The sequence below is a fragment of the Trematomus bernacchii genome, unplaced genomic scaffold, assembly GCF_902827165.1.
Source record: "Trematomus bernacchii unplaced genomic scaffold, fTreBer1.1, whole genome shotgun sequence".
In the NCBI taxonomy this organism is placed as follows: domain Eukaryota; kingdom Metazoa; phylum Chordata; class Actinopteri; order Perciformes; family Nototheniidae; genus Trematomus; species Trematomus bernacchii.
The window spans coordinates 830,024-853,870 of record NW_022987521.1 but is presented as its reverse complement, the minus strand read 5'-3'; the positions used below and the strand labels follow the sequence as shown (position 1 = coordinate 853,870).

Genomic DNA, 23,847 nt, shown 5'->3' with positions numbered 1-23,847 from the left:
ATGATGGTAACACGTAAACTCTCCAATGAGTTTTTTTCGACATACTATACTATGACTGTTTTCAAGTTACAAAAATGTTATGACATACTATATTATGACTTTATTTTCGACATATGATTCCTTTAGTTATTTTGTGTGTGATGTAATATACTAAGACTTTGTTGACGTATTACGGTATGATTATTATTTTTTTCATTTACTGTACCATGTCTTTATCTTTCAACATACCAAACATTTTTGACAAACTACTCCTACTGTAATACTACTGACATACTTTAGAATTACTTTTCTCTTTTATGTATTACAACGTCCTGAACTATGACTTTAAAAAAAAAAACTATACTATGATATTTCGTAACACAACACTATGACTTTTCTATTAACCTTTTGGGACATTTTGATATACTATGACCTATATATTAGTACATACTATGTTTTATTCTAGACTAACTATAATATAATATAATCTATAGACATATTAAACAATATAAAATATATAGATAGTACACATTTGTTTTATGTACAACTCTATCACTGTACATACACAATATGTATATACAGTTTTTAGTGGATATAAACACCAGTTTGAATGCAGAGAAACAGACAGAGCAGGTAATAAACTCCTGTGTGACTTTACGCTGACCTCTAGTGGAAACTGTGTGACATTACAGGCAGGTTCAGGTCAACTTCCACAACAATCAGACAGTGCTTCTGACAGTGACCTGTTATCAGCTGTCTGCATTCAGAGGGCCAACCTAGGCTGAGATAAAACATGAACACCAACAACATGTACACACTAAAGATAAGAGATAAGCCCATTATCACCACGCTGTCACTGACATCGTTCTGAGAAGGGAAGGTTCAGAGAAACACTCACGTTTAAAATCTTTATATATTTACAATATGACAATTTAGTCCCTCCATCAACTGGAATGGCAGTATACATATTTACAAGTATGTACATGACATGAATACAAATATATTTCTTTGAATATTTATCATTAATTTATATATAAAGAGACTTTTGGTCTATTATGATTGTCTGACAAAGGCATAACTTCTCAACTACTATGTGTTTTTTAATCTATAAACGTAAAGATTTTCAGTCTAAGGTGAAACTTTGTGCTGTAAATTATGTGTAACTATTGATATTAATAATTAAACATTTATGCTTCCTTATAAAGCAATAACATGTAGCAGAATGGCTTAAATGTATCTGGATCAATGCACCTGTATTATTGGTATTGTGATAACTAACTTTTCTTAATATAAGAAACACAAACATTATATTTACAAGTGGCAGCAACATGGGATGCACATTCAGTCCATGTGCATTTAAAGGCAACAATTCATGTTGTGAAACCACACAAAAGAGCATTAGATTCATTGCAAACTCACCTAGTTATTAAGGTACAAATTTAAATGGGTTAACGCACTGATTAAGTGTGAATAATTAACATATATCTCATTAATGTGCAAAAAAGCAAACAAAATATAACTGAAATTAAGTGAAAGCTTAATTGAAACAAACAAATCAACACTGAAAGCTAAAACAAATGTTACATTTAGACTCAGGTGTGTTGAAAATGTCGCATCCTTTTATAAAATCGTTAATTCAAATGTTAATCCTGCGCAGATCTTACTTTTAAATGATTTTATAAAGAGCACATTGCGACTAAAAGTTTAATTTGGTGGTTGCAGGTCACAGGACGTCCTGTTTTAAATTTAGCTAAGGTTAGTTCTAGTAACGCATTTCAATCAATATTTAAAGATGTCAATGTAGATACAGATGTGACGTTAACAAAGGGGTATAAAGAGCCTTAATTAAACAAAAAATTATTGTTTTCTTCTTCTGTCTCAGCGCAGACTGATCCCAAACATCCAATATGACTTTCTTGCCTGCAAGCCACCAAAAAGGGAACACGAAGCATTGTGTATTTTCCTTAGCAATACTCAACTCTTCCATTAAATAATGACGTCAAAATCCTCCATGTGCCCCGTTAGCTATGTTACGCTTATAGCATTAGCTTATATTGGCATTAGCATTATATTAGCATTTATTTGGCAACTACTATTATGTGGCAGCTATCAGGACGAGTGATTGTTGATTTTACATCTGACTTATCACCATAACGTAATAAAGCTATTTAGCTATAGCTAGCCATTGTTGCTCATGAAACTATAGTCAAGCTATCAATAAAGATTACAAGCTGAATTTGTACAATGAAAAAATCAGTAGCTACTAATCGCAAAGCTACCAGAAATAGCAGAGGGATTTTAAGGTATTAGCATTAAACATGCTAGCTTAACACACAATACATGTATCTAATAAGTAGCCTACTGCAACCAAGGTGCTAGCCAGGAACTCACAGATTATTCCTGTGTCCTTATTCTCATATAAAACGTATTTTAAAACATCATTGACAAGTCTTTGTGGTACAGAAGGGACATTTGCTTCACAGCGCAGTGTTCAACAGCTGAGGTGTGTTCAGCTAAAGTTAGCATTAGCTTTAAATATGCTAACTCACAGCTACAGAATACTGAGGCCTGCTAGCTCATTTAGCCTCACTGAGTTTTGATTCCTTTTCGCACCAAAGTGTTTCCTCTGTCCTAGAAGCTTCTGAAGAACTGCAGGGAGAGTTCGTAGGTCAGGAACATGGTGGAGCTCATTGGGAATCCTCGGATAGCATTTACTGATGCGCCGCGGAAGAAAACCTGCAAACAAGAATGTGCGGTGTTAGAAACTAGCAAGTGTTACTGTTGTTAGATAATTAGATAGTTAGCAACAGTCCTGATTTAAAAGAGGACATATTGTACCCTTTCAGGTTCATCCTTGTATTTTGGGTTTGTACTAGAACATGTTTACATGCTTTAAAGGTGGGGTAGGTAAGTTTGAGAAACCGGCTCGAGATACACTTTTTGTTATATTCCATGGAATGCTCTTAACATCCCGATAGCAATGAATATCTGAAGTGCTTTGACAACAAATCCATAAATAAATATCATCTGTGGAAGCCGTAGTACTGTAAAAAGCACGACCAATCATTTTAGCCGGCTCGGCTAAAATAACTGGATGGCCTACCTGCCTGTCAGCCTTCCATCTGTGCACAAACTTATCTCGTGCCCTCATTGGTCATGTGCGCGTTCGTGTGTGTTGGAGGAGGGGCTCTGTCAGGAAGTGGCAGATGTTTTCCAGCTGTGTATTTTCAAATTCTAGCGCACTCGAGCTGGTTTCTCCAAAATTACCTACCCTACCTTTAATGTTCGTAAAACATAAATGCTGTGATGTGTTTCCATACTTTAACAGTATTAAAATGGCACCATGACCACCTTCTACAATATGGGACCTTTAAAGTATGTATTCTAAACCAGTGTTTCTCAAACTTTTTCATACCAAGGACCACTTAACCAATAAAAAAACACTCGCCGACCACCTAACTCCACAAATATCCAAAATCACATAGTTTTTCTAGAACAGATTACAAATCGCCTGAAAATGGTACAAACAAGTGGCAACATGTGTGAGGAAGGTGTTGCGCTTAAGCTCGCTCCATTGCGGAGATATTCCCGCGAGAGTGCGGAAAACACTTTGAGAAGCACTGATCTAAACCAATATGAGTCCAGACAGTTAAAAGACGGACAGGTTACTTAGAATTAAAGATAAGGATATTTAAAAAGATTTAAAAAAAATATTAATTAAATTAAATCTAGTATAACATGTATTTGGAGAGGGCAGCTCATTAAAAAAGAATGAGAATGAAAATAATCACATTTTCAAGTTTTATGTGAAAATGTGTCAGGTTCCCAAATAAATCCAAGATATTGAATTATGTAGTTTATTTTATTTTATCCACATTGTTTTATGCTCTGTAACTTTCAACAGTGTTTTGTTGTTTACCTACAACATACATTTTAGTCATTATTAGACCCAAACTTTGTTTGTTTAGTTTCCTTATTTTTATTTTTTCACCCCACAAATCATGTTCATTTTAATACTGAGACTCCTGCACATCCCTGTGTATATTAATATATAAGAGAACTTCTTTAAAATCTGCACAGCTCTCCACAACTTTATATTCTAGTATGTTGTCCCATTTGTACTGCACTTAGTTTTGTGTGAATTTAGATTTTCTAAATATTTCTCTCTGTTTTTTTAAATGGTATAATAGTCCTTTGTTTCCTCCTATACTGTGTTTATGTATGCACCATTAAACACCAAAGCAAATTCCCTTATATATGTTTAAACCTACTTATCAATAAATAGATTAATATTCTGAGAAATGACACACACTCATTGATCCGCTCTGACCTTCTGTTATTGATCACATATCTGCTGTTTGCTGAATCACAGTTAAAAAGTCTGGACAGATGGTCTGCATTTTGTAACCTGATAAACATTGTTCCCTGGACGCCACATGCTGTTGATTTTAGTCCAAAAACGTGGATATTCACCTGATGTAACCTCCATGGCATCTTCTCTAAGCAATTCACTTTCTACTGGGATAAAATCCATCAAAACTTGTATTTACTGTATTTTTATAATTAAGTAACCTATATTTTTCAGTTTCTTGACGACTGACTGCCTCCATGTCGTCACCAGTTTGTTTTTCATATCATGCAGATCGTGATCTTTCTGGATCAATATCTGTATGCCGTCTGGATGCTTGCCTGGATGCCGAGAGTTCATTCACTCGCAGAATCACGTGGTCCAGATAAACCTTTAGGGAATTGAGTTCCGAGGACACAGCTCGAGTTCACCCCCAAACGTTTAACCATGTGTTTGACGTGCAGCAGATAGTATAGAAAGCTGGACCAGTAAATGCTAAAACTGAAGTTATCTTGCTGATTTTGAGAGGAAAATTATATATTTGCTAGAATCTTTAACAGCAATCTAGGATGGGATGTGTGGCCAATTTAACAATCACAATAAATAATGTAGAAATAAGAAACTTTCCAGGTAAATAAGCTAGTTATTGAGTATGTAACTATCACCAAGCAGTGTAGAAATCAAACATAAGTCATGTCACTAGCGTAACAACACAATTGTATTTACTGCAACCATAGGACAATAAAGGTGAACTACTTTGGAAAGCTTTATTTCTTCTTCCGCTGCAAAGGTTGTAAATTGTTATCTGAGGAGATGATGAACAACTTAATCAGTTTTTATTAGTAGGTGACGTACAAACAGTCACACTCATGGCATCTGCTGCCTCTGCTCGTTCCCTTGAAGAAGATTGTCACTCCCTGAGAACAACCAGTGCTTTACGACATTACAGTCTCTAGCAACGTTTTATTTAGGAATTCCTGACTTTATATAGGGTGTTAGAAGGTGGAGCGTAGATGATGAATGAAATATGATGCTGACTGTGGTCAAATGTATCCAGGGGGTTATCCAGAATTGAGATTTGTAATTCATATATCAAAAATGCGGCAGAAAGTGTAATATATATGACTTTTAAATATTACATTTGAACAATTTAATAATATTGTTACTGGCTGCTATTTATTTCAATTAAATTAAATTCAAGGCTTTATTGTCATTTGCACATTAGCTACAGTGTAGATATGGCAATGAAAAACTTAAGTCACAGGCTCCTCCAACAGTGCACCTTGAATATCTATAGAACATAGAACAAATACAACAGATAAAGTGGTGCAAGAGAATGTTTTGAGATATGCAAGTAAATACAAATAAAATAGAAATAGTCCAAGAAGAGTCTTTAACAACCTAAGACTGCAACAACACTGAAATAACGCGTTCAGCATCACCGTCTCTCTCACAGACTTGTTTAGGTTTGTGTTCCAGAGGTAAGTCCTCTTTAGGACAGTGCAGGTGCATCTCACCTGAGCGCCCTCTGTCCGGTAGCTGTGGACGATGCAGTGCACGATGCCTTTGTACTTCCTCTGCAGCGCAGCGTCCGCCTGCAAACGACTCTTCACCACGTCAGCGGGGGTGGCCGTCACCCAGGAGATAGACCCTAGAGAAGAGAAGAGAAAAAGCTTTAGCTGCTGCTGTCAACGTGAGGAAGCAGAAACACTGCCGGGGTTACGGTCAAATTGTCCATTTGAAGGAAGGTGTCTAACGGAGTGGAATGACCCAGGAGTCTCAGCCATGATCTGGCATAATTCATCTCTTCTCTTTTCTGAGATTAATGTATTTGTATGCATGGTCCTTGTTGAAATAAATAGATAATAAAAACAGAAAAAGAGCCGTTCAGATTCTGTAGATCAACCTTTTTCAACTCAGGGCCCACTTAAGAATCAAACATTCTTTCGCGGCCCACATTCAACCATAAACAATACGGAGGCTAAATAAAGTTCTGATTGGTCGATTCAGAACATGTGACACGTTGTTAATCCAGTAGAACAGACCGCTGTCAAGGACTGTAATGACCGTTGCTAAGGACTGTAATGACCGTTGCTAAGGAGGATCAAGAAAGAGAAAGGAAAAGAGGTTCAAATAAAAAATAATTCTTAATAATGAAATGTTTCCACACAAATCAATATGTTTTGCAAATTATTTGGCGGCCCACTTGCAATGCGTTCGGCCCACAGGTTGGGAACCGCTGCTGTAGATGATAGGAAAGAGGCTTCAATGCTTCCTTTATTATCTCCTTTAGGAAACACTGGGGCATTCTTTAATAAAGGAAAGGAGATAATGCTGTCCCACAATACCTTGCGGCAAAAACACTTACTGTGACACAACATTTTGCCCATAACGGAAACGACCGATCATGTTATGGTGCTTATTCTGCATTTTAGATATTATAACTGATATGTCATATATTGATTCAATGGTAAATTATAGCACGCCTGTTTTACCACAGAACAAGGACTATATCGATTAATCAAGAAATGGGCAGCCTTACAGGATCATCTATCCAGGATTAATTCATTAGATTCGTTGATAATGAAAATACTTGTTAGATGCAGCCTTACTTTAAAGTGGACCTATCATGCTATATTTGAATAATATAGTGTAGGACCATACCTATATAAGGCATATTTATACTTTTTTTTTTCAAAATACCAAACAGATCATGCATTTTAGCCATGCCTCATTTTGCTCAATTTGACATTTTTTAGCTCTGTTTTTGCAAGGGTTGATTCTGTGAGAACAGCACCACCTACAGGCCTGGCATATGTACTACAGCGTCTCCAGCGCTTTCGAACGGCAATGGCCGTGGCTGTCTCCTCCTGATTGGTGGAGTTGGCCCAATAGCCGTAGCGCCACCGTCCTGACGTCAGGACAGTGTTCAAATCTGGATCAGTTTTTATCAGATCCGTTGCAGCCCCTTTTTTAGAGATTTGGGTATGGAGGAAAATAGAGAGGGTTGTGTTTTCTGACACTTGGTGAGTTCCCTGGAACACCGGGGACACATATTCATGTAGAAAAGACGTACACAAGTGCATTTTGCATGATAGGTCCCCTTTAAATCTTTCCTACAGTATGACAACGACTTGCTTTATATACAAAATGACTTATATAACAATAAGTAGTCCTGCTACAACATATCAATCTATACATTTCAGATCGCACTGCACAGTGGGCAATTCTTAGTTTCTGAAATAAAGAGTTAACGTCTGATGGCGGGCTTAACACCAAAACATCTGTGATTTCTGTTCTGCTGAACCTCTGAGTCCAAAACACCACATGCCTGCACTGTTTACACATACACACGCACGCCTCAACCAATCAGAGCTTGACTTTCAAAAAACCGGAATGATTCGAAAAAACTAAAACATGTGGATACTTCGTTTTGGAGCTCCATGCGTTCACATGTTAGTAAAAGACAATTGCTTTATATCATCATATTTTAATATAAATATTTTTGTAAGTGTATTTATCTAAAGAAAAATAAGCTTTCGAATTCAAGGCATACACAAAGTCAGGTTTCTTTGTTTAAATGTACATTCCTCTCCCTCTCCATCTGCATATCATTACAGCTATTTGACACATGCTCCAATCAAAGAGCTATTTTGTGGACGAATTAGCTCCAAACCTGCTCTGTATTTGCACCAAATGTACTTAATGCCATGACATGGGACTTTTAAGTTCACAGACATAGTAAGCAAATAAAAGGTCTATCAATGTTTCACGTGCCGAGTCATGTTGTCATGAACCTGCTCTGACCACAGTTTATTTGTCTGATCTCAAACGAAAGATATGAGCCAGACACAACTGAAAATATAACCTTTTACAAGCAAATAGGCTTTTCCATGGTGTGGAAACGTGTCAAACAAACCATTCCTGCTGCATCATTCTTACACAAACATTTCAGTTTTTATCATCCATGTCACTGAATTACATTGATGGATATTAATAATGCTGCTCCTATGTTAAATGTGCAAATTAAAAGTCAAAGAAAGAGCTCCTGACAATCACACTTCAAGTAACCAATCACTAGAAAAACATAAGAAACCTACTAACTTCATTAATGTCTGTCATTTATTTTTGTCTAACCACTATTCAATTAATTTATTAGTACTTTCAATTCAAATAACATTAAAGGTCCCATGTCATGGCCATTTCTACTGATCATAATTCCATTGTTGAGGTCTACTAGAATAGATTTACATTGTTCAATGTTCCAAAATGACATTGGTTTCTCATACAGCATCTCTGTATAGTATGTGTATTCACTCTCTGTCCTAAACGGCTTGTTGGAGCTCCTGCCCCCCCCTCCCTATGAGCCCAGTGTGCTCTGATTGGTCAGCTCGCCCACTCTGTTCTGATGAGTCCACCACCGTTACAGCGGAACATCAGTGATTATGTGTTACAATGGCGTTTGTTAGCAACCAGAAAATGACACCAGTAAGGACAAACAGATGAGAATGCTGCGTGGGGTCTGGGTGCCGTGTTGGCGGGACGTTGCGGGGCTCGCTGCTCCGCCCTTTGAGGCTCGAGGAGCGGACAGTTTGAGCTGGATTACTGGTGTCGTTTCCTGGTTGCTGCGTGGGGTCTGCGAGACAGCGAGACATCGCGAAACTCAGCCTGACCTCAGCCTGAGCATGGACGCAGGAATGGGGGGTGCTGAGGGGGCTGCAGCACCCCCATCTGCGAGGCTCCACTAGCACCCCCCCCCCCAGCGTGTCACAGTTTCGGCGCTGAGAGAGTGTGTGTGTGTGAGGAGCTCCACGGATTGGTCCATTGTGTCGTCGTTACGTCACTTGGTTCCCGGAAGAAAAAAATGGTAAAAGAGAAATCTCCAACGAGGCGTTCTGGGGCAGCATAGACAGGTCTGTGTTAGAGTTTTACTCGCTACAGGGTGTACTTTGAGGGTTTTTGACTTTGCAGATCGTTTACATGCAGAAAAAGCTACATAACACACAAGGGGACGGATAATAACCGGAAAAGCATGACGTAGGACCTTTAACACATTAAAACAAAACACCACTCACACAGCAGTAGGTTTTTTTCCATATGAAGTCATGGCAAAAACTCCCATTGACACATCAGTGATTGAGACAAACAGCAGCTGATAATGCAATCACGCCCTTTGTGAATCAGAGTGGACTGAATGCTACTTCAGACCCCATGATCTCTGATTCAAAATAAATATATTTGAGTTGTACAAGTGTTTATCTTCACAAGTGTTTTCTCTTTATGTATTTGACTCCCCAGTTTTTGGATTACAGCCAAACTAATGTCCATCAACCTCTTCAGGCAAACTGCACCACACTAAATACAGAACATATATCCCAATGTATTGATTTAGAAAAGTTTAAAGATAGACAAAGAGTCTTCAGCTGGATCTCCACATTTGAACACCACTTTATGATTTTTGAAGTAAAAAGCTAATGTTGGGCTATAAAGGAACTACAGCACGGTCACATGACTTCACGTCACCACCGCTAAGCTAAAGGTGGCTAATGTTGGGCTATAAAGGAACTACAGCACGGTCACATGACTTCACGTCACCACCGCTAAGCTAAAGGAGGCTAATGTTGGGCTATAAAGGAACTACAGCACGGTCACATGACTTCACATCACCACCGCTAAGCTAAAGGAGGCTAATGTTGGGCTATAAAGGAACTACAGCACGGTCACATGACTTCACGTCACCACCGCTAAGCTAAAGGTGGCTAATGTTGGGCTATAAAGGAGCTACAGCACGTTCACATGACTTCACGTCACCACCGCTAAGCTAAAGGTGGCTAATGTTGGGCTATAAAGGAACTACAGCACGGTCACATGACTTCACGTCACCACCGCTAAGCTAAAGGAGGCTAATGTTGGGCTATAAAGGAACCACAGCACGGTCACATGACTTCACGTCACCACCGCTAAGCTAAAGGTGGCTAATGTTGGGCTATAAAGGAACTACAGCACGGTCACATGACTTCACGTCACCACCGCTAAGCTAAAGGCGGCTAATGTTGGGCGTGATGGGCCTTAGTCGTTTCATTTAGACATTAAATGGGGTATTTACTGACTTATTTTTTGTCGTAGAACAAAACGTTGAAATCTCTTCAGCTCGTGTTAACCACAGACCTTATTTCAGACCACAACAACCAAAAACACATTCATAAAAAAAACATTCACTTCCAGGGGACACATTTCCAGGTTTTATGACTCGTTCCTCTCTATCGTCTCTATATGAGATTTACCTGCCAGTCCTCCAGCCAGCCAGATGGCTCCTGGATGGAGGTTGGAGGAGGCGTCGGGCTTCAGCAGGTTGCAGAAGAGGGTGTAAGGGATGAAGTAGAGTGTGTACCCGGGGACGTCCCTCAGGATCATGGCCCCGGCCCCCCGGTAGAGGCCCTGGAGACCCTCCGTCTGTAAGGTGCTGCTGATGCAGTGGATCGGGCCTCGATACAGACTCTGGCTGGGCATGGCGATGGAGCGCAGAGGCATGTTGGAGCCGCTGGACAAACTGCCCGCCAGGTTCAAGTTCTCTGTGGGGAATACAAAGTAGACCTGTTAGCAGTATACTTCATTTTCTGCTTCTGTTTTCCTCTGATTTCAGCCTGATAGCTGCTCATTATTTTATACCTAGGATGTGTACTTATTACATTTGTATTTTATTAACGTGTGGTTATATACTGTATTTAATATGTGAGTCTACTCATTGTATTTGCCTTTTATCTGCACCGTCCCATTTGCTTTAATGATGTTTATTCTGTTCTGATTTTGTGATTTCTTTGTTTTTTCCCCGATATATTTCAATTAAAGTTTCTGCTTCAAAGCATTTGACAAAAAAAAAAGAACACATGAAGGAAAAAATATAAACAAGAAAGGTGTCAAGAGAAAAAATACTATTATAAAACGGCCTGTCGTGAGCTATTGCTTAAGTATACAATGACAAAAATATAAAATAATACATTTAAAAAAGAGAGATGTATATATATATATATTAATAATTATAACATTAATAAATAAATCGAAAAGTTATAATACATTTTAAACATTCAAAAACAAATTGAAACTGGAAAATCTTGAAAGACCTGCTTTGGTTTGTATTCAATGGTTCTCTGTCTGATAAGCTGCTCTAATGCTCTACAGCTCTAAAACCACTGGAATCATTATATAAACAAGCACTCAAAACACTAGACAAAAAGTCATTCCGGTATCATCATTGTTCAAAAGTATAATCTGTTCAGCTGGGAAAAATCTCATAGTTTACAAAAATGTCTGCTTAGTTTACAAGATAACTCGTGGGTTGGCTCCTCCTCCTCTGGCTGGCTTCATCAGCCTAAAGCCCACCTCAACCAGGGCTAGAAGGGGAGGGCTAGGGGAGACTGCACCATCCCATTTAGGGAAAGTGCATTCAGCCAGGCTGTCTTTCATTCAACGCATCCCATCAATGGAATTCAATACCACAATCAATAAGAGAGTCCTCATCCTACTACTCATTCAAGCACAGTGTTAACAAGTGGCTCATTGATAACCAACAGTGTCAGCACTGATGTGTGGGTGGGTGTGTGTGTGTGAGTGCGTATTGTGAATGTTTTCTTTATTATTATGACTTGCTCCTTACAGTACCTGTATTCAGTGATGTCGTCTATTGTGGCAAAGGGACTATGTGAAAACCAGCCTTTTGGCTAATTTGAGAACATTTACATGTTTTTAATATGTTGATTAATGTACACTGTCCCTTGTTTTAAATAAATCAACTCAACTCATATTTTCAGAAGTTTCCACATTTCCTGTCCTCAAACTCTTTAAAAACATGCATTTAATAAACACTTGATCAAATCTAATGATGTATGTGTTAAGTTCAGCAGATATTAGTGAACTTGGGTATTTCCATTTCTCAACACTGCCATTGAAAAACAAGATGAAACCAATCGGTGACTTTGCAAAGATATTGTCTAAAGAACTCTTACATGTAAAATGGGAATAAGGGTTTATCCAAAGTTTAAATTTAGATTATTATTACATTTCAGTCAGACAACTCACGTGTTTCTTAATATGTTTATTAGAGCAGCATATAGTTGAGTTTGGCGTCTAGGCTCGGGCCTCATCACTCCACAGATTTACATAGAACATTGAGTGATGATTAGATACTGTAACTATCCCCCGAGCCTACAGGTGGGAGCTGGGGTGGTGGGGGGGCAGGCGAGCAGCACGTGAACGCATCAGCAATGTGACAGAGCAGCAGCATTAGCGAGGCAGAGGCAGGCAGGTCTGGCAGCTTACATAGAGCGGCAAGTTAGGGAGATTGTGTTTGGTTGGTTGTAAGAGAGACGCGTCACGTGTTAATGTATCAATGGTGCTCGAGTTGACTGCCTGAACTAGCTCGCAGGCTTCGCCCCATTTCTTGGCACTGTCTGGACACATTCCCTGTGGTTGGCGGTTAAATGACTAACTTTTTATCATAGAGATTAGAATAAAAAAACATATTTCTCTCTGAACAAATATTTATCAGGACTATCAAATCCAAACAATTATGACCACAAAGAAACTCAAGGTTTTTGTCTGATGCTTTCCGTCACTTGGCACTATCAGATACCAGATGTATTGAGAGTCGAGGCCAAAGCATGTTTGAAGAATCAACGTAATCTCGTGAGGAGAAGTGTGAAGGGTGTGCTGCCAGACATAGTAAACCAAAGAAAGGCTGTATCAGTGTTTCACGTGCCAAGTTACCTTGTAAGTAACCTGCTCTGAACTCGGTTTATTGGTTTACTGCCAACCATAACCCTAAGGAAAAGATATCTGTAAAACGTATCGAACCCTTCATCTTCAATAAACTGAAACACGTTGGAGAGAAGTACTTATATTTGTCAATGCTGCACCTGTGTTCAAATTTAAAGTGAAAGTAAGAGACACATCAGTCACACTTTTCAGTTCCTTTCAGCGCATTTCACTTTAATCACAACGTTGGTTCTCAGCTCCATTCAGCAATTTAACTTTGATATATGACTGACTTTGGCTGGGCCAAATGTCGATAATATATCAATGATTTTGGAAATCTAGTGTTTTTGTCAGTAGTCACCAGACTTATAGCTTCACTATTATTCTCCATTATCCATTTTGTCCAATAAGTAAACAACCCTCGGCACTTATAAATTGAACATTCCTCAAAGGAACACTGGGATATTAAAAAGGGTGATGATGCACCTGGTGTAGGTTAGGCTGTAATTAGGGTCATAAAGCAAGGTTTGTTGCTTGGATTTAAATTTCTCAACTTCTTTTACAAGTCATGGCGGTTATTCCAGAGATAATGAGCACGGTAGGCAAATACTCTGAAGCCAAATGATATATTTTTAACTGAAGCAAAGAGCAAGAGAGCAGAGGATGGTGTTTCCTTTACAATGTTATTAGCTCAGATAGGTAGATAGGTAACCTGGTGCCAGACCTTATGAGTTAAAATAACTTTAAGGTGAGTTAAGCTTATACTGGTACTCTTTTTACAGGATTATAGGATTACTCCATATTTAACTGCCAGTAATGTTCAGGTTGTACTGTACAACATAAGTTTAAATTATAAGTGGAATTATCCAATGAGCTTTAGAGTAGAGGGGTCTCAGCATGTATGAGAAGAGTTGAGGGGAAGTGGGTTGATTTTTTTTAGGGAATAGGGTATTTGTAAGTACCATAAACACCTGGTTCTGTTGATATGTATCTATGAAGTGTATAGCAAGTGGCAATATCGATATAAAATCCAAATATTTCCCATTCTTTTGTAAATGATGGGCCAGGAAACTGATATAATATTATATAACTAGTATTTAATTCTAAAAGTATTGAACCAATCATGTTTGAAGTTCTGTTTTGCATTGAAATTGTCCTTTTTCCTTCCTCCAAGTTGAACAAAAACAGTCAGAGATCCCCTTGTGTTTCTCATTGTATTTCTCTGAAAGAATTTCCCATATCCAGCTTTTGGGAAAGGAATCATTTCTTCCTTTTGCTTCTCAAAATGAGGGAAAAACGAGATCCCGGCCAAACAACCAAACCCTGATTTACCTGCCAGAACCATCTGTGTTTGCATCTGCAGGCGGATCTTCACCAGGTCCACTGGAGCTCCTAACCCCACGGACATCAGCCCGGTCAGCATGCTGACCAGCGTCAGGTCCATCATGCCGCAGGGGTGCCGTCCGTCTCCATAGCGATACTTGCTAATAAGTCTCTGTGTGTTACTGAAGAAGCCAAACACCACCGAGTTGTAGACGGTGATGCTGGCCAGAGGGAACGACATGCCCTTAAAGAAGCCCATCACCTGAGAGACAGACAGAGAGAGGGGGTGAGTTACTGGAAGGGCTTCATCAATCAATCTGTGCTATATAAAGGGGACAATAGAGTATACCCAAAACACTTTAGTTAAAAAGGGAACACACAAGAACCAAGAATACGGAAAGCACATACAACATAAGCAACCAAAGAAAAGAGGGTGAAGAAGTACACGTGTGTGTTGAAGTGTAATTGTATGACTGTATATGTATCATTAATATGTGAACATTTGAAATGTGTGTTAAAGGTGGGGTAGGTCATTTTGGAGAAACCTGCTCGAGTGCGCTAGAATTTAGAAAGTTAGCATAATAGGGCCGTTTAGTAAAAGTACTAATATCAAATTGTTAAAATATACTTTTACAACTAAGTCCTGCATTTAACATCTTACTTAGGTAAAGTACAAAAATATCAGTATGAACATTTAAAATTAAAAGTAGTCATTGTTCATAATGACACATTTTGGAATCATATATATTAAATTATAAAGTTTGAAATGTCTGTTTTAAAGATTTTCTACCAGGGCTTTAAGAAACTGAGGCAGGGAGATGCAACAAATACTGAGGTGGAAAAACACTATCTTGAAAATAGCCTTGATATGAAACTGGAATGTAACACGAGGATCAAAAATCTGTCGCAAAGTGATCCAAAAAATCCATGAAAACCCAAACTAGGTTTTTTTTGTAAACTCTAAGTTATACTTTGGTTGTTTTGGCCTCTGCCAGCTGTGAGCAGAAAGAGACACTGGAGGAGTTTGGGCCAAATATTGTTCTCTTTGTGGAAAGTGTTCCCTCAGCAGGAGAGAGGCTTCAGTGCAAAACAGCTGTCTGGATAAATCATGTGACCTGAGGTTCATGCCGCGCTGTCAACTTTAAATGAATCACAACAATTCTGTGGAAAACACAAGAAGAATGCACACAACAAACTGCTAAGCTTACATCAAACAGATGGAGTGGAAACTTTTATTTAATTCTCACACATTAACAAAGGCCTGTTACTAATTAAACATGACTAACTCTGTTTCACTGGAAATATGTCGCAATAATACATAATAAAACACAAATGATAAGGTTTGGTGATCTACTGTCCTTATTTATCGTTTCAAAATCCAATATCCTTTACTAAAGTTTACTACAATGTTCAAAATTATTCAATAACAAGTCAAAGTTAAAAAGTTTGACCCAAGTTGTGTGTGTAAACATCTGAATCTATAAAGTTCAAACATGTAGAGAAGTAAAAGGTACATAGTGGAGTAGACAGTACCTTTAATTTGTAGTTAAGGACAGTACTTGAATACATGTACTTTCCACCTCTAGTTAATGCCACAATGAATTTAACCTTTAAAAAGTCCTGCTGAGAAACTGGGTCATTGAGGCTTCAAAACAAAACAACAAATAGATTTGAGCCAACAATAGAGAGAGATCATTAGCCATGCCCAGTTCCCAAACAGGATCAATGTGTTGTTTTTACTGCAGAAAGTAGAACAACCAATGTAACTGTGGAAAACAAAATGCATTTTCTGTGCAGTGTTGCCAACGCTTTTCCAATAAAAGCAGCTCTTACTCTAATAACTTTTTAGTTTTTGGGTGAAAACTACTGTAAAAAGGTACCATGGGGTACAGGAATTCGTTTTGGTTTCAAGACCCTGGTTCACGGAGGATACCAAAAAAGTCCTAGAAAGACCAGGTAAACTTAACTATGTGCATTTAAAAATAAAAAAGGAATAGTTTCGGCGAAAAATAAAAGGTACCATGGGGTCAGATTATAATTTTCCAAAGGGGGGTTCGTTCAGATGTGTGTATCTCACACTGCACTGTAACTGTGATTCATGTTTCATTGCTTTTAAATTAGTATTTTTAGATATCATTTCATAATATGTTTCTTAAATGCTATTAATGTCCTTCATTTTTGTAAAGCACTTTGAATTGCCTTGTGTTGAAATGTGCTATATCAATAAACTTGTCTTGCCCTTGCCTTGCCCTTGCCTAATATGTCAGCAAAAATCCCAACATTAGCCGCCTTTAGCTTAGCGGTGGTGACGTGAAGTCATGTGACCGTGCTGTAGTTCCTTTATAGCCCAACATTAGCCGCCTTTAGCTTAGCGGTGGTGACGTGAAGTCATGTGACCGTGCTGTAGTTCCTTTATAGCCCAACATTAGCCTCCTTTAGCTTAGCGGAGGTGACGTGAAGTCATGTGACCGTGCTGTAGTTCCTTTATAGCCCAACATTAGCCGCCTTTAGCTTAGCGGACCGTGCTGTAATCCTCTATAACGTTAGCTTTTTACTTCAGAAATGATAAAGTGGTGTTAATATGTGGAAGATTATACTGCTTAACAAAACTTTTAAGTATCATAAATGTGTGTTTGCCACAAATGTTTTTTTAGGCAAGATTCAAAAATCCCATTGCTTTTCTGGAGAGAAACATGGAGATGCTACATTCAAGGTCAGCCTACACAAATCCGTCTTCCCTACACCGACTGCTTTTATGGAGTTTGATGCTTACCGTCTCCTTCCTGTAGATGGTGAGGATGCAGTGCAGCATGTTCTTGTATCCTATCCCCGCCTGGAGCCTCGTCTGCAGGAGGAAGAACAAACAGTTTCATAACAAAATACAAAACAAATTTACAGAACAAAAACAGAAAACGCCTCACTTTAAGCTCATTACTTCAGGATGGCCTGAGTTACCACACATTAGGGCTGCACGATATTGGAAAAAACTGACATTGCGATATTTTCTTCCCCTGCGATATATATTGCGATATGAAAAAAATACAGGAATTGAAGAAAAGACAGTTTTTTTTGTCTGCAAGCCGTCCTTTCTTGAACTTTCATGCTATACAATTGGTATTTTTTTAACAACATTTAACCGGATGAAGGATTTTAGTCACGGACTTCTGGATCTTAAGTTATCAGAGCAACAAGCTGAGCTAGCTCGGTTATCCTGCTGTGATCTGATCAAGAATGGTTGTGATTGGTGGTTAGCTCACTCAAGTACTCCTGACATGAGAGCCGCGTGAGTTTTCCTTTTGTAGCAAGCAGCAAAATAATTGTAACATGACGTGTTTGAGGGTTAATTTGCCTACTTAATCTCGCACGTCCTAAACAAATATATATATATTTTTTTTACACGACACGATATATCGTGCAGCCCTACCACACATCCTCTCAGCATGAATTACTCTTAGTGGTTACATAATGTGTTCAACATGGCAAAGCAACAGTAAACTGCTCTTACACAACAACAATTAAAACAGTGTGTGAGACAAACAAACATCTTCTGTAGGTTTCTGTTGTCTTTTATAAACATCTGTAACCCAGGAGCAGACCGTTTGGTAAAGATGTGTTTATATTATTCTCAGATACCTTTACTGTGTCCAGAGGATGACCCACAACCACACTAGAAGCTCCTGCAGACAAACAAACAAACAAAGGAGAACAATTAGTGCTTTAAAAACATCTGAAGAGTGTGTGTGATAAGGAAGAGCAGGGGTATTCTATAAAGATATAGTACTGTGGCGCTGATCTGGTTTATAAGATGTATACATTCTGATAAGAACATGACGCCCGTATACAAGATGGCGCCGCGGACGTAAACAACAACAACGTGACGTCGGAGCTCTGTCAAAACAAAGCTGTCTCTGCCGTCTGACGCTCTATTTGACACGATATTTTTGAAGTAATTATACAGTTTTTGAGGAACAGAAATATTGTTTTCTGGCATCACTTTAACATTTTACTGGGAAAATCTGCATTTTGGTTTGAGGGTTTGGACTAAACACTGGGGAAAGGTTGTTTTTCCTTTTTTAGGATATAAAATACTGAAACGTAAATATATTTTAAAAGCACATTACATACAGTATATGATAGCTGTTTCAATATCACATTTTTTTATTATATTTTACAATATTTACTGTCTTAGAATCTCATTTTGCTTTGACCTGCGTGATTTTCTCAGATTCATTTTCACTTATAAATATGTAATTTGCATTGTTTGAGGGAGTCTGAAATCATGGGACTGCTTCTATGTAATTGTGCATATTATAATAAAATAGTCTGTTTGTTTGTGTTGCACCTGTTGCCAATTAAATGTATCTGTGTGTTTCCTGTTGTGTGGGATGTAGAGTTTGGTTGTTTGCAGGGTGCAGAAACACACTGTGCTGCCATCATGGGGCCTCTGGGGCGAAAACAAGCCTTTGTGTCCTGATTAACCCTGTGTGTGTGTGTGTGTGTGTGTGTGTGTGTGTGTGTGTGTGTGTGTGTGTGTGTGTGTGTGTGTGTGTGTGTGTGTGTGTGTGTGTGTGTGTGTGTGTGTGTGTGTGTGTGTGCCTCAAAACTAACTACACAACCGCACATGAGCTCAGGATCTGTTCCACAACATGAGGAGGGAAGAAGCCTCACTCACAACTGAAAAGAATGCAGTAATAGACATGTTCTTGTTTCAAGTGTCCAAATGTGTGATTAAGTTATTACAGGTCGCGTGACACAAATACAGTGTCACATATACAGATAAAAAACAATGTATAAAGTAAGACAAGGATACATGAAATGTGCACATGCAAGGAATTTGCTCTGGTGTATAACAGTGTAGAGATTAACAGAGTCAGAGAGGCTAGGTGGTAGAATAGGAGCAAGTAGAGCACCGTTGTAAAAAAGGTGTTAATATAAAACTATGCAAACACAAAAGGGAAATCAAATAAGAATATTCCAACTTACTGTGTGCAGCTTATCTAACATAAAGTGGTACTTATGTGCTAAATAGTCCCTACACAGTACAGAGTGAGGAAGCCCACAGCAAAAGTTTACTTGTGGAAAATTCAACATTTTAAAGTTTTTATAAACAAGGTTGCTTTTTTTAAGGCTTTTCTAATATATTTAAATGTCAAAATAAATCCGTAAATCTTCCCTAATAATGGGAAAAAAACTGTGTTCATTCATCATATCGTGATATCTACAGATGTAACGCAATGATATATCCTGAAATTCCTATCGTGTTATATTTTGTGATTCATATAAGAACACTTTATTAGTATGTTTAACAGCAGCTGTAACTGGACCAGAACAACACCTGCCTCTAAACTGCCTGTTTGTCGCTCGTTGTTTCTGCCTAGCAACAAACAAAAGAGCAGATTTATTTCCCTTTTTATGAATGAAGCCCCAAACACTGACACCAGATCAGTTTACAGACAAGCAGAAAACCATTTAAAACAAGATGAGATAAAGATAAAATAACATTGAAACTAGGATTAAGACTTTATTTAATCTGAGGGAATTTGTTGTGCAAAATATGGTCAACACAACTTTGTCTGTTTCTTGAATTTTGCATTTTGTGTTAATGTTTTTGCTCACTGCAATTTGTTCAATCAATTGAAAGCCATCATGTTACAGGAACTTCTGCAACATTCACAACAGATCATCATCAGCGTATTTCATTCCACAACTTTCTTTCTTTGTGATCATTTTAACAACATGTCCTCAGAGTCAAACTTTTCGTTTTTTTCACTAAAATCCAAGCAGCAGCAGCGCCCCTAGCGGCAGGACCTGTCCCTGCACCCACTCTCTTGTAAAACGCTTTTTAAGTCAAATAGAAGTGTCTCCAATTCGCTGAGCAGTCAGCGATAACACACCAACCATGGCCTTATCTCACTTCTGGGGTAGAACACTGGAGGTGTGTGTGTTTATCTATCTGTGTGAGGGGGGGTCTGCAAGCCCTCCTTTGTCAACACAGCATGTTCTTCTGCAAAAGCACGTACATAGCAGCTTATGGGTGTTTTAAAACCTGTTTTCCTCCATGCACCGTAGCTATAATACAGTACCTTCTTTCATTTTACATTCTGTTTCATGTTATTCCGTTTTAAATGAACATATTGTGCAACTTGTTTCAGGTATTGTACTTGTATGTTATCGTATGTTGCATTGTTGGAGGATGATTAACATGTTCCTTGCGAATAATATGGCAAATACAACCTTCATATCTTTTCATTTTAATGTTTTTGCAACTTTAAAAAAACCATTGAGTGCATGAGCTCTCTGACACACTGGGAAACAGCCTTTCATTAATAGAAAGCTGGAAATAACTTCACTCACCGCCTATCAATCCTGCGATAAAGTCATCCATCCGAAAGCTCTTGGAGGTCTGCATCTTCTCTCCGAGACCCTTCACTTCCCGCCTCTCATCAACTCTCTTCCTCTCTCTTCCTCTCACACACTCAACAGTTTGGTGTTTTATTCACAAAGTATCCGACAGATCTGTTTCTGAGAGCACAAAAAAAGATACTTCAGACTAGTGACTGCTTTCATAAGAGAACTACTTTAGCAGGTTGGCAGCAGCAGCCAATCAGAGCACGGTTTGATTCTGAAGGACAGCTGTGTCAGTTAGCCAATCATGAGAGAGCTTTCCACAGCCACACAGCCTATGGATGAGAGGGATGGAAATGAGCCATGAGGCAGTGGCCGTTTCTCAATCGCGAGGATGCTGGCTTGGTAGCACAGCCGAGCCGAGCATCTTGCTTCAGAAGCAAGGCAAGAATACTTCCTGGCATTCGGAAAACGAAGAGTGGAACAGGCTAGCAAGTGTGCAGGTGTGCGTCATATGCAGTGGCGACTGGTCATTAGGGGCAGGTGGGGCACAGCCCCACCTAGTGTCAGCAGAAAGTATTACAAATAATGATTACAACAAATGCAAAAAATATATATATATATATAAAATATATTTTAAGATCATGTTTAATCATCTGATTCGTCTGTACATTGCTGTTTTAGTCTGTGTTCTTCTAATTAGTGTGTCTACAGTCACAGTGTGTGCCTATTGAGCTGTTTAGAGCCATGTGGGACAAAACCTGATCATGCCCCTCCCTCTCGCTGTGAAGTGAACGTGACTGTAAAAACTACACTGCGCATGCTCAGAGTATTTTCCTATTTAATGTGTGTGGCAAAAAATAATGACCATAGGGGCACTGAGCTGCCATCCCCAGCATACATCATCTCACATCATTCAGAGCTGATTGGCTGTGTGCCGCGAAAAGTGTGGTGTGTGAAGAGGAGACGAGAGAGCTGCAGTGACGCGTCCTAAAACCAGGAAGTAAGCTGCGCATGGCTTCCCTCGACAAAAAAGCAATGAGGTTTCTCCATAGGATTTTAGAAAATAGCTCGAAATAAGATCTGTGGGAAACGTACCTGTTAGATAAATGCACGTTTTGTTCAGCCGGATAACATCCACATGTCTACCCTACTTTTATAATTTTTTTATCATAAATCTATGGATTAGATTTATGATAGACTTTTGAAACTACAAGAAGATAAGGAGGACTTTTACAAAAAAGTAATAGAAATGTTTGTCCAGAAGGATAGGCAAATGGACTTCATCTTCAAGTCAAGGTAAGACCGCAATTTGATTGAAAATGGGATCTTACTAAGAGAGAACAATTCAATATGTAAATGATAAAAATACATTTTTTGGGTATCCTTTTGTTGAACTGTCTGTTTAAAATTAATCGAAGCATCAGACAAAAAAAGCTTTTGAAAATAATATTATATTTTGGTTTAGGTCAAAATATAATATTTGTAAACCTGAAGAGTCAGTGCCAGTGCCTCAGCAGCCATGAACCTCACTGCACGTCACTGCAGAAGCTTATATATAGACATCTAAGTTTTTTGTGCCCCACCACTTTTGTACATATAAAAACGCCACTGGTCATATGAGAGGCCCCGCCTTACATCTTCCGCCACAGATTTGGGGAAATTGGTCCATGCGCAAAGCATTGTGGGGATTTTAAGGACGCGAAGTCTACCCATGTGCAGCCTCGAAATTTCCCTCAAACCAAGGACGCGGCCTCGGTGGAATTCCAAGTATGCTGGAGATTGGAACAGTCCTTCGGCGGCACTCGATGACGTAGCATCCTTGCAATATTGGCTTGGAAGCCAATATCCTCGCGATTGAGAAACGGCCTGAGACTGTGATACACTATACATCTCTTAAAGGAGCCTAAACTCTGTGTATTAAAGTCAGTACTTTGTTGGTTTAAATACACTGTATATATCCATATATATATAACACATAAATAACACTTGATGATTATATTGTGTAAGGCAATTCACATGAGGTAATATATGAACATATGAACAGTAGAAATATAAGTACAGAGTATACAGTATAGACACAATGTATAATATAGGGTATAAGTGAGACTATACTGTGATAGAGACAAACAACATTTCACAAAAATCAAACATATTTACCCTAAAATAACATATTATGTACCATTAGCTTTATTTATACACACACACGCGCGCACACACACACACACACACACACACACACACACACACACACACACACACACACACACACACAGGGGGGGCCTTACTTAAAGACATCGGCTGACATTGACTCACTTAAATCGAAAATATATGTCATACAAATACATACACATAATGTCAATTATAACAAATACATAAGGTCAAATGTTTTGGTCCCTTATTTATTTCATGTCATTTATTCATTTTTAAAAGTATAAACATTAGCAACAAATGTCAATACATTCCACTTTGAAAGACACAAAGAAAACAACAACAACAAAACGTATGATGACAAGAATGCACAAATACATATTTAAAGACTTAAAGACATCGGCTGATATGAAATCACTTCAATTGAAGTATATAGAGTTAAAACAAATAATTGTTAATATTATTTAATCAATAATAAATAAATAAATTGTATTAAATATTCATTTTTTTTATTTCTGTTTTGTCCCCTTATTTGTTTTATCTAATGTATTAGTATAAAAAAATATATGCAAAAGACTCTTAATTATTTTTCCAAAACGTTGTTACACTCTTGTTCATGCTGTCGGGTTATTTTTTACTTGTAACAGAGTATTCCTACACTCTGGTACTTCTACTTTTACTCAAGTACAAGATCTGAGTACTTCTACTTTTACTCAAGTACAAGATCTGAGTACTCCTACTTTTACTCAAGTACAAGTTCTGAGTACTTCTACTTTTACTCAAGTACAAGATCTGAGTACTTCTACTTTTACTCAAGTACAAGATCTGAGTACTTCTACTTTTACTCAAGTACAATATCTGAGCACTTCTACTTTTACTCAAGTACAAGATCTGAGTACTTCTACTTTTACTCAAGTACAATATCTGAGTACTTCTACTTTTACTCAAGT

General features: G+C 38.3%; 1 protein-coding gene across 1 annotated transcript; it reads right to left on the bottom strand.

The window, feature by feature from the left end:
- Positions 1-873: 873 nt before the first annotated feature.
- On the bottom strand, positions 874-20,951 carry slc25a48 (solute carrier family 25 member 48). Its single transcript, XM_034117761.1, has 7 exons — positions 20,756-20,951; positions 18,035-18,078; positions 17,175-17,246; positions 14,411-14,663; positions 10,612-10,899; positions 5,845-5,978; positions 874-2,715 (listed from the first exon to the last, which is right to left on the bottom strand). Exons 1-7 carry the CDS (start codon positions 20,808-20,810, stop codon positions 2,611-2,613), a joined length of 951 nt encoding a protein of 316 aa, XP_033973652.1. The 5' UTR covers positions 20,811-20,951; the 3' UTR covers positions 874-2,610.
- Positions 20,952-23,847: the final 2,896 nt, after the last annotated feature.

Excerpts from the sequence above, each read along its gene's own strand:
- slc25a48 (XM_034117761.1), bottom strand. The coding sequence starts at position 20,810 with ATGCAGACCTCCAAGAGCTTTCGGATGGATGACTTTATCGCAGGATTG. Across the intron at positions 14,664-17,174 it reads CCATCTACAGGAAGGAGACG|GTGATGGGCTTCTTTAAGGG; the intron begins GTAAGCATCAAA and ends TCTGTCTCTCAG. Across the intron at positions 5,979-10,611 it reads GCTGGCTGGAGGACTGGCAG|GGTCTATCTCCTGGGTGACG; the intron begins GTAAATCTCATA and ends TCTCTTCTCTAG.